At 46.3% G+C, this 14,068-nt stretch overlaps 1 protein-coding gene across 1 annotated transcript; it reads left to right on the top strand.

The window, feature by feature from the left end:
- Positions 1-3,995: 3,995 nt before the first annotated feature.
- Positions 3,996-12,508, top strand: Pin4 (peptidylprolyl cis/trans isomerase, NIMA-interacting 4). The gene is made up of 4 exons (XM_006996051.4): positions 3,996-4,146; positions 6,167-6,240; positions 11,533-11,652; positions 12,327-12,508. Exons 1-4 carry the CDS (start codon positions 4,104-4,106, stop codon positions 12,483-12,485), a joined length of 396 nt encoding a protein of 131 aa, XP_006996113.1. The 5' UTR covers positions 3,996-4,103; the 3' UTR covers positions 12,486-12,508.
- Positions 12,509-14,068: the final 1,560 nt, after the last annotated feature.

Here is a 14,068-nt window from a genome sequence, read left to right as displayed (position 1 = left end):
ATCGATTGAGACTCACAGTTCAAGGCCAGCCTGGGTAATATAGCAGATCCTATCTCAAAAAGGGAGTTGGGTTACAGAGATGCTCAGTTAATAAAGTCTATGCCAGACAAGCATGAAGATTGAAATTTAGTCCTCAGCACCCATGTTAAAAAAAAAAGTTGGTATGGGCACTGGAGAGATGGCTCAGTGGTTAAGAGCACTGGCTGCTCTTCCAGAGGACCCGGGTTCAATTCCCAGCACCCACATGACAGCTCACAACTGTCTGTAACTCCAGTTCCAGGGGACCTGACACCCTCACACAGACGTACATGCAGGCAAAACACCAATGCACAGAAAATAAAAAAAATAACTATTTTTTAAAAAGTTGGTGCAGTTTAATCTGGGGGGGGGGAGGTGGAGACAGGAGGCTCCTTGGGGCTTGCTGGCTGTCAGCCTTGCCTAATCTGTGAGCCTGTGAGCCTTGGATTCCAGTAAAGGACCCTGTCTCAAAAACCAAGAGGAACAATACCTGAAGTTGACCTCTGGCCTCCGTACACCCGGGGGGGGGGGGGGGGAGTCAGAGAGTTGGAGAGTGCGAAGAGAGAGCTGTTCAGGAGGACATATCACCCTCAGCTGGTACCCCCTAGAATGCCATGCTGCTCTGGCTTTGTCAGCCCCTAAATGAAGCCCAGATACACAGTTCCTCTTGTTTTCCGTGTATGCTCCCCAAATCAGCTCCCCGGCTTCTCCTGACCTCTACACTTCTGTGGCCTGGGAAGTCCGGAACGCCAGATGGGGAGGATGCATGCTAGACTCTTCATGACCGATATATACTCCTGAATAAGCCAGAGACTAATCTCTCAATGTCCTGCTGCGGAGCACAATTTGGCCCTTAGGCCTTTGACACTGTCCTCTTAGGCCTCGAGGCTGCTGGGTAGCTGACTCAGGGAACATATATGGGAACCAAGGGAATTAAGGGTCTGTAGGTTTCATTTAGGAGCTGGAAACACCATCTGGGAGATGCATATACCAAGAGCCCAACTCTACCACAGAGCTCAGCGAACAGAAAACCTGGAGCTGATCACTGACTTCTCCAAGTCTCTTTCTCTAAAACGACAGAGACATTTTAGAAATAAATCTGCTGTGAAAACGAAGAGTTGTAGCTCAGGGGTGGAGAGCAGGTTCGAGGTCCTGAGTTTAACTCCCAGCTCTACACGGACAAAACCAAAGCAACCAACTAAACAAACAAATAAACCAAAACAGAAGTTATGACAGAAGCTGAAGAGAACGCCTCCGGTTCATAGTACCTATGCCATTGATATGGATTATTTTCTACTGTGAAATTAACACTACCTCTAGAAAAAAAATCTACCCACTAGATACATGGCTTACACGATGCTGGACAAACATGGATGGGGGTCTTCCTCTCCAGACATGTTACAGTAGTGTGAAGTGGGTTCTAAAATTATTGAGCTGCTGGCTGTAGTCACAAAGACACATCAGTCGTATCAGCAGTGGCCCTGCATCTATTTGCCTCAATAGCCAATAGTTTTGCCGTTGGTGGCTCTCATCCATCCTACAACGGTTTTTTTCTTCCTGATTTCAATCATCAGTTGTGACCCTTTTCTACTCTTTGGTTGATTGGTTGGTTTGGTTTGGTTTTTGAGACAGGGTTTCACTATGTAGCTTTGGCTGTCCTGGAACTGGCTCTGTAGACCAGGCTGGCCTTGAACTCACAGAGATCCACCACTCTACCTCCAGAGTGCTGGGATTAAAGTCATGTGCCACCACCCCCGGCTCTTTTTACTCTTGACTGCAGAGTGTGGGGCCCCCAAGATCCCTGTATATTGTCCACCTGGAATGGGCTTAACGAGATCTCTGTGTGGGTGCTTCAAGCTTTCCTTTTCAGAGTAAGTACTGCTGGGATCACGAACAGATGAGAAACCCTAGCCTCTTGGTTTTGGTGCAGGTGGAGGGGGGCAGTGAGTCTGGGCCAAAGTTTGTGAAGCTTTTTTTTTTTTTCTGGGAAGAGGGCTGCCAGCTTCTCTTCCTGATTTCCCTTGTTCAAATAACACGGACAAGCCTCAGTCAGAGGAGATAATTACTAGAAAATACGAGTAGCAGCCGTTGCCGCTCTGAGTCACTCCTGCACTCAGCAGATGTTGCCATGGTTTCAAGGCTGCATCTTCCGTCTCTTTGCTCACTCTGCCCTCTGCTCAGTTAATTTGTCACTCTGCTTCACACCCCTCCACAGTCGGGCTCCACAGACTGATGCACACTTAACTCTGTAGAGAAGCAGGCTTTTTTGTTGCTTCTTTCTCAGATGACATTGCCCTTTTCCTTTTCGGTGTTTTTGAGATAGGCTCTCAGGTAGCCCAGACTGACCTTGAACTTGCTGTGGCGCCAAGGCTGGACTTGAAGTTTCTTATGCTCCTGCCTTTATCTCCCAAGTGCCACGAATACAGGCATGTGCCACCATACCTGCCTATTGATTTTTTCTTGAATTAAAAAAAAATACATACCAAGAGATATAACAGAACATGTTAACAGAAGAAAATGAAAGTCATAAATTTGCATTTCAAAATACTGCAATTTTTACCATTTTTCCATCCAATCTTTTGGTGATGTATACTTCATAGTTGACATCATATATAGTTGTTTTTGAGATCTCACATAACGCAGGCTAGGCTCAAACTCACTATGTAGCTGAGGATGATCTTGAACTTCTGCCTCTACTTCCGAAGTCCTGGGATCATAGATATATGCCGGCACATCCACTTTTACATGGTGCTCCGGCTCAAGCCCAGGGCTTAATACATGCTAGGCAAGCACTCTACTAACTGGGTTATCTCCTCAGCCCTAGTACAGGACTTTATATGTATCTGGTTGCACCTGCAGTGGATCTTTTTCTGGAGCTATCCGTCTTCAGGCACTGCTTTTGACAAATCCAGTCATACATACAGGCTTGATTATGCTCCTTGTAAGTGTGATTATCTACTGCAATACACATAAGTTTCACAATGTTCCAGGCCAGGTGTATCATCTATTCATTATAGTTGTTTTGTCGTGTCCTGTAGGTGTGTGGGTGTATGCACATATATATGCACACGAGTGTGTAGCATGCATGTGGAGGCCAGAAGTCAACCTTGAGAGTCGCTCACTCCTCAAGAGTTCTCCACTCTTCTGAAATCAAGTCTCTCATTGGGACCTGGGACTCACTGTTCCAGACAGACTAGTGACCTTCCTGTGACTGGCTCCCCAGCACTGGGGATCAAGCACAGGCCCTCAGGCTTTCATGGCCGGGACTTTACTGAGCTATTTATCTCCAGAGACTGATTTGATCTCCCTCCCCCCATGTTTTTGTTTTGTTTTGTGTTGTTGACAGATTCTGGCTGTGTAGCCCAGGCTGACCTCAAACTTTCAATCTTGCCTCAGTCTCCCTAGTGCTAGGATTACAGGTGTGTACCACCATACCCAGCTTTCATGATGACGTCTGCCACAGGCAATGGGATGATAGAGGCTTTAAAAATTCAACCTTTTGTACCCTGTCAACCACTGGTGCTGCTGTAATAATAATAATAATAATAATAATAATAATAATAATAACAATAACAATAACGAAGAGCCACTAGGAAATGCAGACCTATGTTGGCGGGAGGACTGGAGAAAGGGACCATCACCTCAGCCCTCCCTGCTTTCCCTTTGTCTGGCGTCCCCAAGGCAACACCAAGAGCCCACGCCAAAGAACTGCAGTAGCCTAAGGCTCGCAGTGCGCACGCACGGAGGAAGTGGGCGGGGGCGAGAGAGAGTTTAGAGCGGGTGCAAATAAGTGCGTAGGAAAAAAATGGGGAGTACAGAGGCGGGACTTTCTGGTCTCTACGCAACCTTTGTCTCCGCCTCCCCGCAGGGCTTTCAGTTTCTTATTGGTTAAACAGCTGCAGCTCCGGTTGGTCAAAGAACCAAAGGACTGGGTCTGCCCCAAGCTATGCCTGCTTCCGGAACCGCGGCAGAAATGGTTCATTGTGCAGTTGCTTTCAGGCATTGTTTAGGACATACCTTAGGGGCCTGAAGGGGCCTTTTTCCAGTACCCGGAACAGTTGAGAGTTCAACGGCAAGCTTAGGAGATGCCGCCGAAGGGGAAAAGTGGTTCTGGAAAAGGGGGGAAAGGTAGAGCGGCCGAGACAATCAGGGAGCGTGGGGTGGGTAAGAAGAAGGGCGGGAGTAGGCCGGCAGCTATGGGGGTCATAAGCCTGGCAGCAGGTGGCCAGCCCCCTCCCCCCGAGCCGCTATGGTTTATGTTTGGGGTTCTTCCGGTAAATCAGAAAATATAAGTGCGCGAGGGGCTGCTGGGGTTCGAGGAACACATGGGGTTTCAGTGCAGGCACCGTCGTGGCGGGTAATAGCTGGTGGGATGGTTCCTCGCAACATGGAACTATTTTAAGAGTTTATTACCAAAAAAGAGAGAGAGAGTTTATTACCACTAAAATTTAATCTGATGAAACGCCAGCAATAAAAGGAGCCCACCCTAGCGGTCAGTACAGGTCTCTTTAACGACTAACATTATGACGTGTCCCACCCACCCCCATTGAGGAGGGACTCGTTTCTTGAAGACAAATGTTGGGCACACCGCTGTGCTTTCAGGCCAGAAAAATAAGACACAGCTCTTACTCTTCGTCATCCCTGGAAGTAGTGGAGAAGATAGTAGCCAGAAAGTACTGTACTGAATTCAGTGCTGAGAGAGGGGTCTATTGTAGAAGGTGGAAAGAGGGTTAAGGAAATAACCTGGAGATGCGTCAGGCAGGCCAAGCTAAGCGGCGACAATAGGGAGAGTCCAGCCCCGAAAGCACTGATGGGAAACAGCACAGTTTGTGTTGCATAGCATTGCTGAAATACAACCTCCAGACAAATGATCGACTGGGGCAAATTAAAGCGGAGGACTAAATCACTGGGAGTCCTGTATGCGATGTTGATTAAGGTCGGCTAAGGGCCAGGAAGCCCTTTAAAGAGGTCATTTCAGTAGTTCTTGGGAGAGATAGAGGTGGCCTGACCTCTTTGGTTGTGGAAACCCAGAGAAGAGACAACTAAAGGGAGTGAGTGCAGTTGAGTGATGTCCCAGAGGCCCAAGGGACTAAGATGTTTTAAAGAAAGAAGGTATGATGATGGGTGAGGTGCCACATACCTGTGCCACAGCACTTGGGAGGCTGAGGCAGGAGGACCTGAGTTTGAGGTCATCTGGAGTACGTAGAGACCCTGCCTCAAAACAAAAACCAAAATGAGTGAAAACAGATTGATGCGTGGGCAGTGAAGGACCAGGAGAAAGTTGTTTCCTCTATTTTGGAGATCCTCTTTCTTGTCCTCCTTTGGCTGGTTAGCTCCTGTTCCTCCATCACACATTCCTGACTAAAATGTCTGTCAGTTTCCAAATTCTCCCTCCACAATTTTTCACCTGTTGGAGTCTCAGGAAGTGATCTGTCTTCCTCACTGGAATGTGAGTTGGTGGCAGTTATGAACCCTATTCACCTTATACCCGCAAGACTTGGAACTTAGGAATTATTTAGGAAACATTTGTTAAACTGAATACTTAACCCAGGGAGTGTACTTAGACGTCTTGGCCTCTAACAGTTAATGTGCTGCCTTTTTGACACAAAACTTAGCAGTAATAAGATGGGCTTCCAATGCTTGATAACTCAGATGTCAAAAACTTGCCAGGAGGCCATCAGAGGCACCGTGGTAGACTGCAAAGATTTAGGCATAAATACATTCTTTAGGTATATATGCTTTGTAGTATCTTCATTCTTGGAGAGTTCGTATATTAGAATCGCAAATGTCAAACACACTGTCCCAGAACATAATAGAAATTATATAATTTTATATAATGGCAGTGCTTAGTGTTCTGCCATTAGAAGGCAAGATTTGGGGTAGGGTTGGGAGAATTTGGACCAGGCTTCTGGAGCTCGTTCATCATGCCCACATTCATTTCTTTGTCTATTTTCGGTGAAGTGTTTTGGAGGGCACATTTCCTGTTATTAGAGATGAGTCATTGTAAGTTAACTTGATTGTGTGACTCACCATGTAGCCTTTTGGAGCTTGAGGCTGTAATGGAAAAATCACCTTGTATTATGAGTTGGACCTATCTATAAATGTCAAAGTACATTTGGAATGAGTACCTGTCCTCTCTTTTCCAAAGGTGGTGCAGCCTCTGGGAGTGACAGTGCTGACAAGAAGGCTCAGGGCCCTAAAGGTGGTGGCAATGCAGTAAAGGTGAGTTATCTCACGTATCCTTTTGTCCCATGGTGAGTATTAAGGTGGGTGTCAGGATGCATGGAAACGGCAATGTGAGTCACTTGTCCATAGAGACCAGGCCGAACACTAAGGGCACAGACAAGATGATGCAAAACTGGAGACCAAAGACCAGTCTCACTTTTTTGTTGTTTGGGTTTTTTTGTTTTGTTTTTCAAGACAAAGTTTCTCTATGGAACAGCCTTGGCTGTCCTAGAACTCACTCTGTAAACCACGCTGGTCTCAACTCACAGAGATCCACCTGCCTCTGCCTCCCCAGTGCTGGGATTAAAGGTGAGCGCCACCATTACCCGGCTCAGTCTCACTTTAAAAAGTAGAATTTTCACACTTTTAGCACTGTTCTTTAAAATGTGTTAACTTAGGAACTGGGGTCAGTCAGTAAAGTGCTTGGAAAAGGATCTAAGTTTGATCCCCAGAGCCCATATAAAAAAAACTGGAGATAGTGGCACACACTTAAAATTCCAGCACTGGCTAGCTAACCAGCCCAGCATAATTGGTGAGTTCCAATCCAGTGAAAAACCCTGTCTCCAAAGGAAAAAGGGGGTGGATGGCACCCTAGATTATCTTCTGGCCTACACACACACACACACACACACACACACACACACACACACACACTCACCAATTTGTTAGCCTTGACCATGCAAATGTGGGTGGAGATAAGTCAGCAAATAAGTACTTGAAGTACTTATCCACCCAGTCCCAGAGGAGAGTCTGCAAACAGAACTGTACTACTGTAGCTGTGTAACAAGTCGTTTCCATGTGTGGGTCAGGGTACAGGAGGTTTCAGATGTCACTGCCTCCGCCTGCAAATTCAGCCATATACATGAAGCATAAAAGGAAGAGAAAATGGGAGAAAAGGTGTCATCTGAACCGTTCTGCTTTTCTGGGCTTGTTCTGGGTGTTTTGGATGCATGTATGTCTGTACTGTGTGTGTGCAGTGCCCACAGATGCCAGAAGAAAGTGTTAGATTCTCTGGAACTGGAATTACAGATGGTTGTTAGCCAGTAATGTGATGCTGGGAACCGAACCCAGGTCCTCTTCAGGAGCAGCGAGTGCTTTTAACCACTGAGCCATCTCTCCACCCCTTGTTCTCTGTCTTTGTATGAGCATTAAATTGTGTCAGGTGGGATTCTGGTGTCCCAAGGAGAGTTTTCATAAAGCATCTTGTGTTCATCTGTAGAGGTGGTCATGGTTACAGCATGGGATGGAGGACATCTAGCTCTGTTGGGCTTCATGAGAGCTGGCATGTTGGTCTCCAGCATAGCATCTTCATAAAAGATACTCTAGGGTCATTTGGGCTATGTGCACTCTTCACTGAATGTGCTGACCATCCAAGCACCCAACCTATGAGCTACTCGAGCACATACAGCTCTAAGTAGCCATGCTGTCCTCTGTGTCCATGTCCAGTGTTGCTGTATGGGAGATACATGGAAAGGAGTGGCGTGTAATTAGGTAGGAGGGTAGATTGGGATTAAAATTTTATTAAGCTTTTTGTTTAATGCCTGTATCTTTTCCCCTAGTTTCCTCAATAGTAACATCTTCTAAAACTATAGTTCAGTAGCACAGTAGTATGGTGAGAATATTGACATTGTCATAGAACATTGACCTACACCCCAAGCCTTCCACCCTATATAAAGACCACTCCTGCTGCCCTTTTATAACTAGGCTCCCTACCCCTTCCTGCTACTTCTACCCCAACACGCATACTTTTTCTTTCTCTCTCTCTCTCTCTTTTTTTTTTTTTTTTTTTTTTTTTTTTTTTTTTTTTTTTGGTTTTTCAAGACAGGGTTTCTCTGTGTTGTTTTGGTGCCTGTCCTGGATCTCACTCTGTAGACCAGACTGGCCTTGAACTCACAGAGATCCACCTGCCTCTGCCTCCCGAGTGCTGGGATTAAAGGCATGCGCCACCACCACCTGGCTACTTTTTCTTTTTGAGACAGAGTCTTCTTTAGTCCAGGCTGGTCTCAAGTTCATTATGTAGCAAAGGATGGCCTTGAATTTCTGATCCTCCTGTCTCCACCTCCCATATGCTGAAATTATAGGCTTCTACCTGTCCCCTGTTTTTCTACCCCATTTTTTGTGCTGTTATTTTGAGACAGGATCTCACTATATAGTTCTGGGTGTCCTGAAACTTGCTATGTATACCAGGCTGAGCTTGAACTCACAGAGACCAGCCTGCCTCTGCCTCCCAAGTGCTGGGATCAAAGGCGTACGCCACTATGCCCAGTGGGTTTCTACCCCATTTTAATTAAAAGCAGCAACTAATCTGCTCTCTTCTTGTGTGCATTAGTAATTTCAAGAATGTTAGATGGATGGAATCATATAGTTTGTGACCTTTGGTGGGGGATTTTTTTTCTCAGTGTAATTTTCTGGTGGTTTCATTCAGACTGTCATGACAGTAGTTTACTGTTCTGTGTTGCTGCGTTCTGTTTCATGATACGGAAGTGCTACGTCTGTTTGAACATTTATCTGCTAAAGGACAGCTGGGTCTCTGATGTTTCCAAAGGCCCTGGCACCAGTGACACCCCTGTACCCACATGCTGCTCCTGTGTCAGTCACTAAGGGCTGAATCTGAGTTGCCCCTGCTGAGCCTCCCTCCTTCTGTTCCCCACCTGTTCTCATAGACTTCAGGTTCTCGTCCTGCTCCCCGGTGCCTCCTAGGCCATATGTTCTGTCCTCCGCTTCTCCTCAGAAATGGAAATGCCTCTCAGGGCTTCATCCCCACACTGAGGAGCCTTGACTGCTTTCTCTCATACCTGCCAGACCTCAACTTGGGGTCAATCCAGTAGGCCACTTTCTCCGCACTGAACCCAAACTGCTAGGACCTGCTAGGGAGCCCCAGTCTTGGTGAGGGGAGCCCCGAACCTGGTTTGTAACCTTAGCGTGGCCCTCAGTGCGGCTCAGCAGCCATTCCTATCTCCTTCAAAACACCAAGCACTGCTGCAGTTAGCGGGCAACTTGGGCCAGTGGCTCTCGACCTGGACGTTCAGGGCTGACTGAGCTCATCACACACCGGAGAGAGAGGTCAACCCTCCAGTGCCCGTGGCACCTCGGGTCTGCTGTGTCAGGGTCTCTGGGCCTGGGGCCTGGGCCGGAATGTCTTCTGAAGAAGCTCTGGAGGTTTCGCAAGTGTGCTGCCGGAGTTCAGTGAACACCAATCTAGTGTCAGGGGTTCGTGTGAGGACTTATGAGATCATTCATGTCAAGCACTTAGCACTTGGAAGTTGTCTTGACTATGTGTCTTTAATTCAAGAAGATATCAAAAGGACTAATAGCATAACTGGGCTAAGCATCTTTCTTTGAGAAAAGGGCTCTTTTCTGAAATCTTGAACCCAAGTGACCTGGATGGACAGCAAAGGAATCGAAAATCCCTTAAATAAAAATTTACTGGTTTCACAATAAAAACTTGTATTTTCATAATAATATTTCATAATAATTAAGTTACTTAGCCATTAATCAACTTAGTTTGATAACTAGTTTCATTGCTGACTATTATATTTAATAATTTACCAATTACTTAACATATTTTTAAAAGGAGTAGAATGCCCTGATCTTCAGCCCTTATCAACAGTTATTTTCCTTGGGCCTGTGGGTTACATCCCCAGCATCTCCTCTATCTTCCCCCTCCCTTTCCTGTTTATTTGGAGATAATAAATAAATAAAGTCTAACGCTGTAGCCCAAGCTGTGAACTCATGTAGCTAAGACTGGTCTGGAACTCAGGATCTTCCTTCCTCAGCCTCTCAGGTGCTAGGTTTATAGGTATACAGCACCATGCTCAGTGAGAGAGGCAGTCTAGAAGCTGTGGTTCAGTCAGATTGGGAGCTGAGCCATTGTCCTCCAGCAGGCCGCCGTCCCTTTGCTGTCCAGATTGTCTACCTGTCTCTGGATAGGACTAGACACATTGTGCACAAGGTGCTTGCCACCAACCCTTATGACCTGAATTCAACCCCCAGGACCCACGTGGTAGAAGGAAAAACTGGCCCCTGCAATTGTCTCCTGACCTCCTCCTGAGTATTATGGCACGCATGCATACATACAAAATCAACAAGTGGATTAAGCTTCTTTTAAAAGGTGTTTGTTGGGCTAGATAGATAGCTCTGTGATTAAGGGTATGTATTGCTCTTTTAGAAGACCTGAGTCCAGTTCCCAGCAGCCAAGTCAGGTGGCTCACAACTGCCTCTAAGTCCAGTTCGAGGGAGTCTGACACGTCTGGCCTCTGCAGGCACCTCTGTGCACTTGCACAAACCCACCCACATAGATAGATAACTTAAATAAACCTCAAAGAAGCCTGTCTATCCAAGCCCTGTTTTTTTACATTTATATATTTTGTTTGTGTGTGTGCTCATGCATGTGTGCATCCGTGCATACCATGGCACATGTGTGAAGATCAGATGACGACTTGTGGGAATTGGTTCTCCCTTCACACCATGTAAGTCCTAAAGATCTAACTCGGGTCATCAGGCTTTGCAGCAAGTGCCTTTGCCTGCTGAGCCGTCTCACTGACCCGGTAGGCCCCATTTTTGATGTGTTGGTAGCTTCTGGGTACTTCCATTAGTTGGAAAGCCATCCCTGGGCCAAGGACTCTCTAGACCCATCTTACCCCAGATTTCAATAGTTAACCCTAAGGATACTTGTCTCTAAATAAGAAGGGAGAAACTGGGTGGAGTGGGATATTCCTGTAGTCCTAGAACATGGAAGAGACAGGAGGATCAGGAGTTCAAGGTCATCCTCAGCTACATATTGAGTCCGTGGCCATCTTGGACTATATAAGAACCCTGTCTCAGAGAGGAAAGAAATATTTCCAAGCAGAGTTTTTCCCCCCACTCTGATTAAAATAGGCAGCAGTTTGTTGAATGCTGTTTGTATAGCTTCCTTCACAATCCCATGGGAGACAATCTTGGAGGCTTAAAAGCATGCCCAAGGTCACACAACAGAGCCAGGATTGGACTCCGGGACCCAAATGCTCAACCATTATATTTTCTCTTCCAGTTACCACTGAAGTACGTGGGGAAAGGTGGGAGATTCCCACAGGCAGCTGCCCACTTTCCATCTAACTCGGGGTTCTGAGATACTGCTTGATAGAGAAATGGGGTTGTGGCAGTCAGCCAGTTGGGCAGACTTGTGGGACGTGCAGTGATATGAGTTATGTGTTGTTTTGTAGTTACCTGGGATAATTCAGATGTGACTCCTGTGCCAAGAAGAATCAGTTTCCTCTCCAAGCACTAACTGGACATGCTTTTCCCTTGTAGGTCAGACACATTCTGTGTGAAAAACATGGCAAAATCATGGAAGCCATGGAAAAGTTAAAATCTGGAATGAGATTCAGTGAAGTGGCTACACAATACAGTGAAGATAAAGCCAGGCAAGGGGTATGTTGTGCTTATCATTTGAATGTTCTGTGGTCACGATAGGGGTATAAGGTAGCATGCATAAAACCCTGAGTTTGAGGCCCAGCAAAAAAAGGAAGTTTCCTCCACAAAGGAAATACAAAAGCAGGAATTGTTTCCTATGTTCTGTCATTAATTGTAGCCATATCTTTATTTCAAGAAAAGTAGAAATGTCTAGCTTGTGGGACTAAGGATGTAGCTACATGGTGGACATTTGTGTGGCATGTGTGAAGCCCCAGGGTTGATTCCTAGTCCCACCAATTCTAACTTATGAGGGGTTGCATAAGAATTATCTACACTGAAGGAGGAAAGAGGAGGGCAGTTGGGGAAGGGGAATATGCTCAAAGAACACTCTATACTTGTGTGAGACATGTCCTTACGAAACCAAGGACACAGAGTCACCTATGTCTAATGTAGGTGTGAGCGACCTTCCACAGGTCACTTCAGAATGCAGCAGTATCCCGAGCGCTTGTGCTCCAGCAGGTCTTAGACTTCTCCTCCCATCTGTCCCTGGTGAGACAGCTCCTACACAGCCCAGATGAATCAGTACAACCCAGCGAGCCACTGTAGTCATAATGGGAAAATTCTCTGAAGCTACAGGAGAACTCTTCTCTTTTTAAGGTTACTTGATACCATGTGTCCTTTGGATTTTTCAGGGTGACTTGGGATGGATGACCAGAGGGTCCATGGTAGGACCGTTTCAAGAAGCTGCATTTGCCCTGCCTGTGAGTGGGATGGATAAGCCTGTGTTTACAGACCCACCTGTTAAGACAAAGTTTGGCTATCATATTATTATGGTTGAAGGGAGAAAATAAAATCACATGGAAGACTGGATAAAGGTTTTGTGTTTTGTTTAGCTCATGTTGGGTGAACTGTCAGTGTGGGTTTGATCAGGTGGGTACCGGTATGTTCTGCAGTCACTTTCAGTTAACACTTCTCAATGACGACTCATGCAGACTCCTTTTACCTTGAGTTCCCATTTTCCCCAGACTAACGTTGACCCTTAGTGTGTCCCAGAAATAATGAAACCATCTTCAGAGGAGTCAAATCTTCGGCCCCTGAAAACCTTGGGCACTAGTAGGTGAATTAGTATACGAAAAGCATAATTCAAGTTAGTCAACTCTGATCTGCCAGGACAGGTATCTCTAACTAGCTCCGTTGTCTTAATACAGTACCCGACAGCCAAGCAGCCATCCCACGACAACTTTCTCCTTAAGGTCATTTTTATTATTAAGGGATGTGTGTGTGTTTGTGAGTGTGCATATGTGTGTGGGGAGCCATGGAGAACAGAAGAGGGCATCAGATCCCCTGGAGCTGGGTTGCAGGTGGTTGTGAGCCACCTGGCATGGGTACTGGGAACCAAACTGGTCCTCCACAAATGCAGCAAACACCCTTGTGAGCCATGCCTCCTGCTCCTCAACTTTCTCTTTAAATAAATGTCTGTCAAAGAAGGTACTGGGGGGGGGGGGCTGCCAGATGGCTCAGCGGGTAAAGGTGCCTACTGCCAAGTCTGATAGCCCGAGTTCAGTCCCTAAGACCCACATGGTAGAAGAGAACTGGTAACCATAACTCGTCCCCTGCCTTAGTTAGGGTTTCTGCTGCTGCGATAAAACACCATAACCATAAGCAATTTGGGGGAGAAAGCGTTTATTTTGCTTACACTTCCATACCATAGTTCATCACTGAAGAAAGTTGGGGCCGGAACCTGGAGGCAGAAACTGAACTAGAAGCTACAGAGGACTGGTAGTGACTGGCTTGCTCCTCGTGGCTTTCTCAGCTTGCTTTTTTGTTTTTTTAGCATCCAGGACCACCAGCACAGGGGTGGAACCACCCACAATGAGCTCTGAAGTCTTAAATTCTTTTCTTCCTCACATCCAATGCTGACCTCTTGAACCTCATCTTAGGGAGAGGCAGTCTGGGTACAAGTGAAGGGTCCAGGGATATAAAAATATAAAACTGTAAACCTTGAAAAGTGAAACCTGACAGTCTTCAGCTCTGTCAACAACTGAAGGTTAACCTCTAACAATGGCTCTCTGTTTTACAGGCAGCTCCTCTGTCAACAGCCAGGGGGTCCGCTTTAACCATGACCCCTTGAATGGGGGCCACTCTTATTCAAACCACCACACACAGCAAGCACCTTTATCTGCTGAGCCGTTTCATTGACCCCTAAAACGGTGATTCTTTTTTCTTTTTTCTCTTCTTTCTTCTCTCTCCCCCACCCCTAGCATTTCTTTGTGTAGCCTTGGTTATAGACCAGGCTGGCCTTGAACTCAGAGATCCAACTGCCTCTGCCTCCAAGTGCTGGGGTTAAACGTGTGCCTGGCATAACTGTGACTTTGTTTTTCAAGACAGTTTCCTTGTGTAGCCCTGGCTGATAACTGTGATTCTCAAGAGTGGC

The sequence above is a fragment of the Peromyscus maniculatus genome, chromosome X (assembly GCF_049852395.1).
Source record: "Peromyscus maniculatus bairdii isolate BWxNUB_F1_BW_parent chromosome X, HU_Pman_BW_mat_3.1, whole genome shotgun sequence".
In the NCBI taxonomy this organism is placed as follows: Eukaryota; Metazoa; Chordata; class Mammalia; order Rodentia; family Cricetidae; genus Peromyscus; species Peromyscus maniculatus.
Note: the sequence above shows the minus strand (reverse complement) of the source record. Positions and strands in the feature narration are given on the sequence as shown.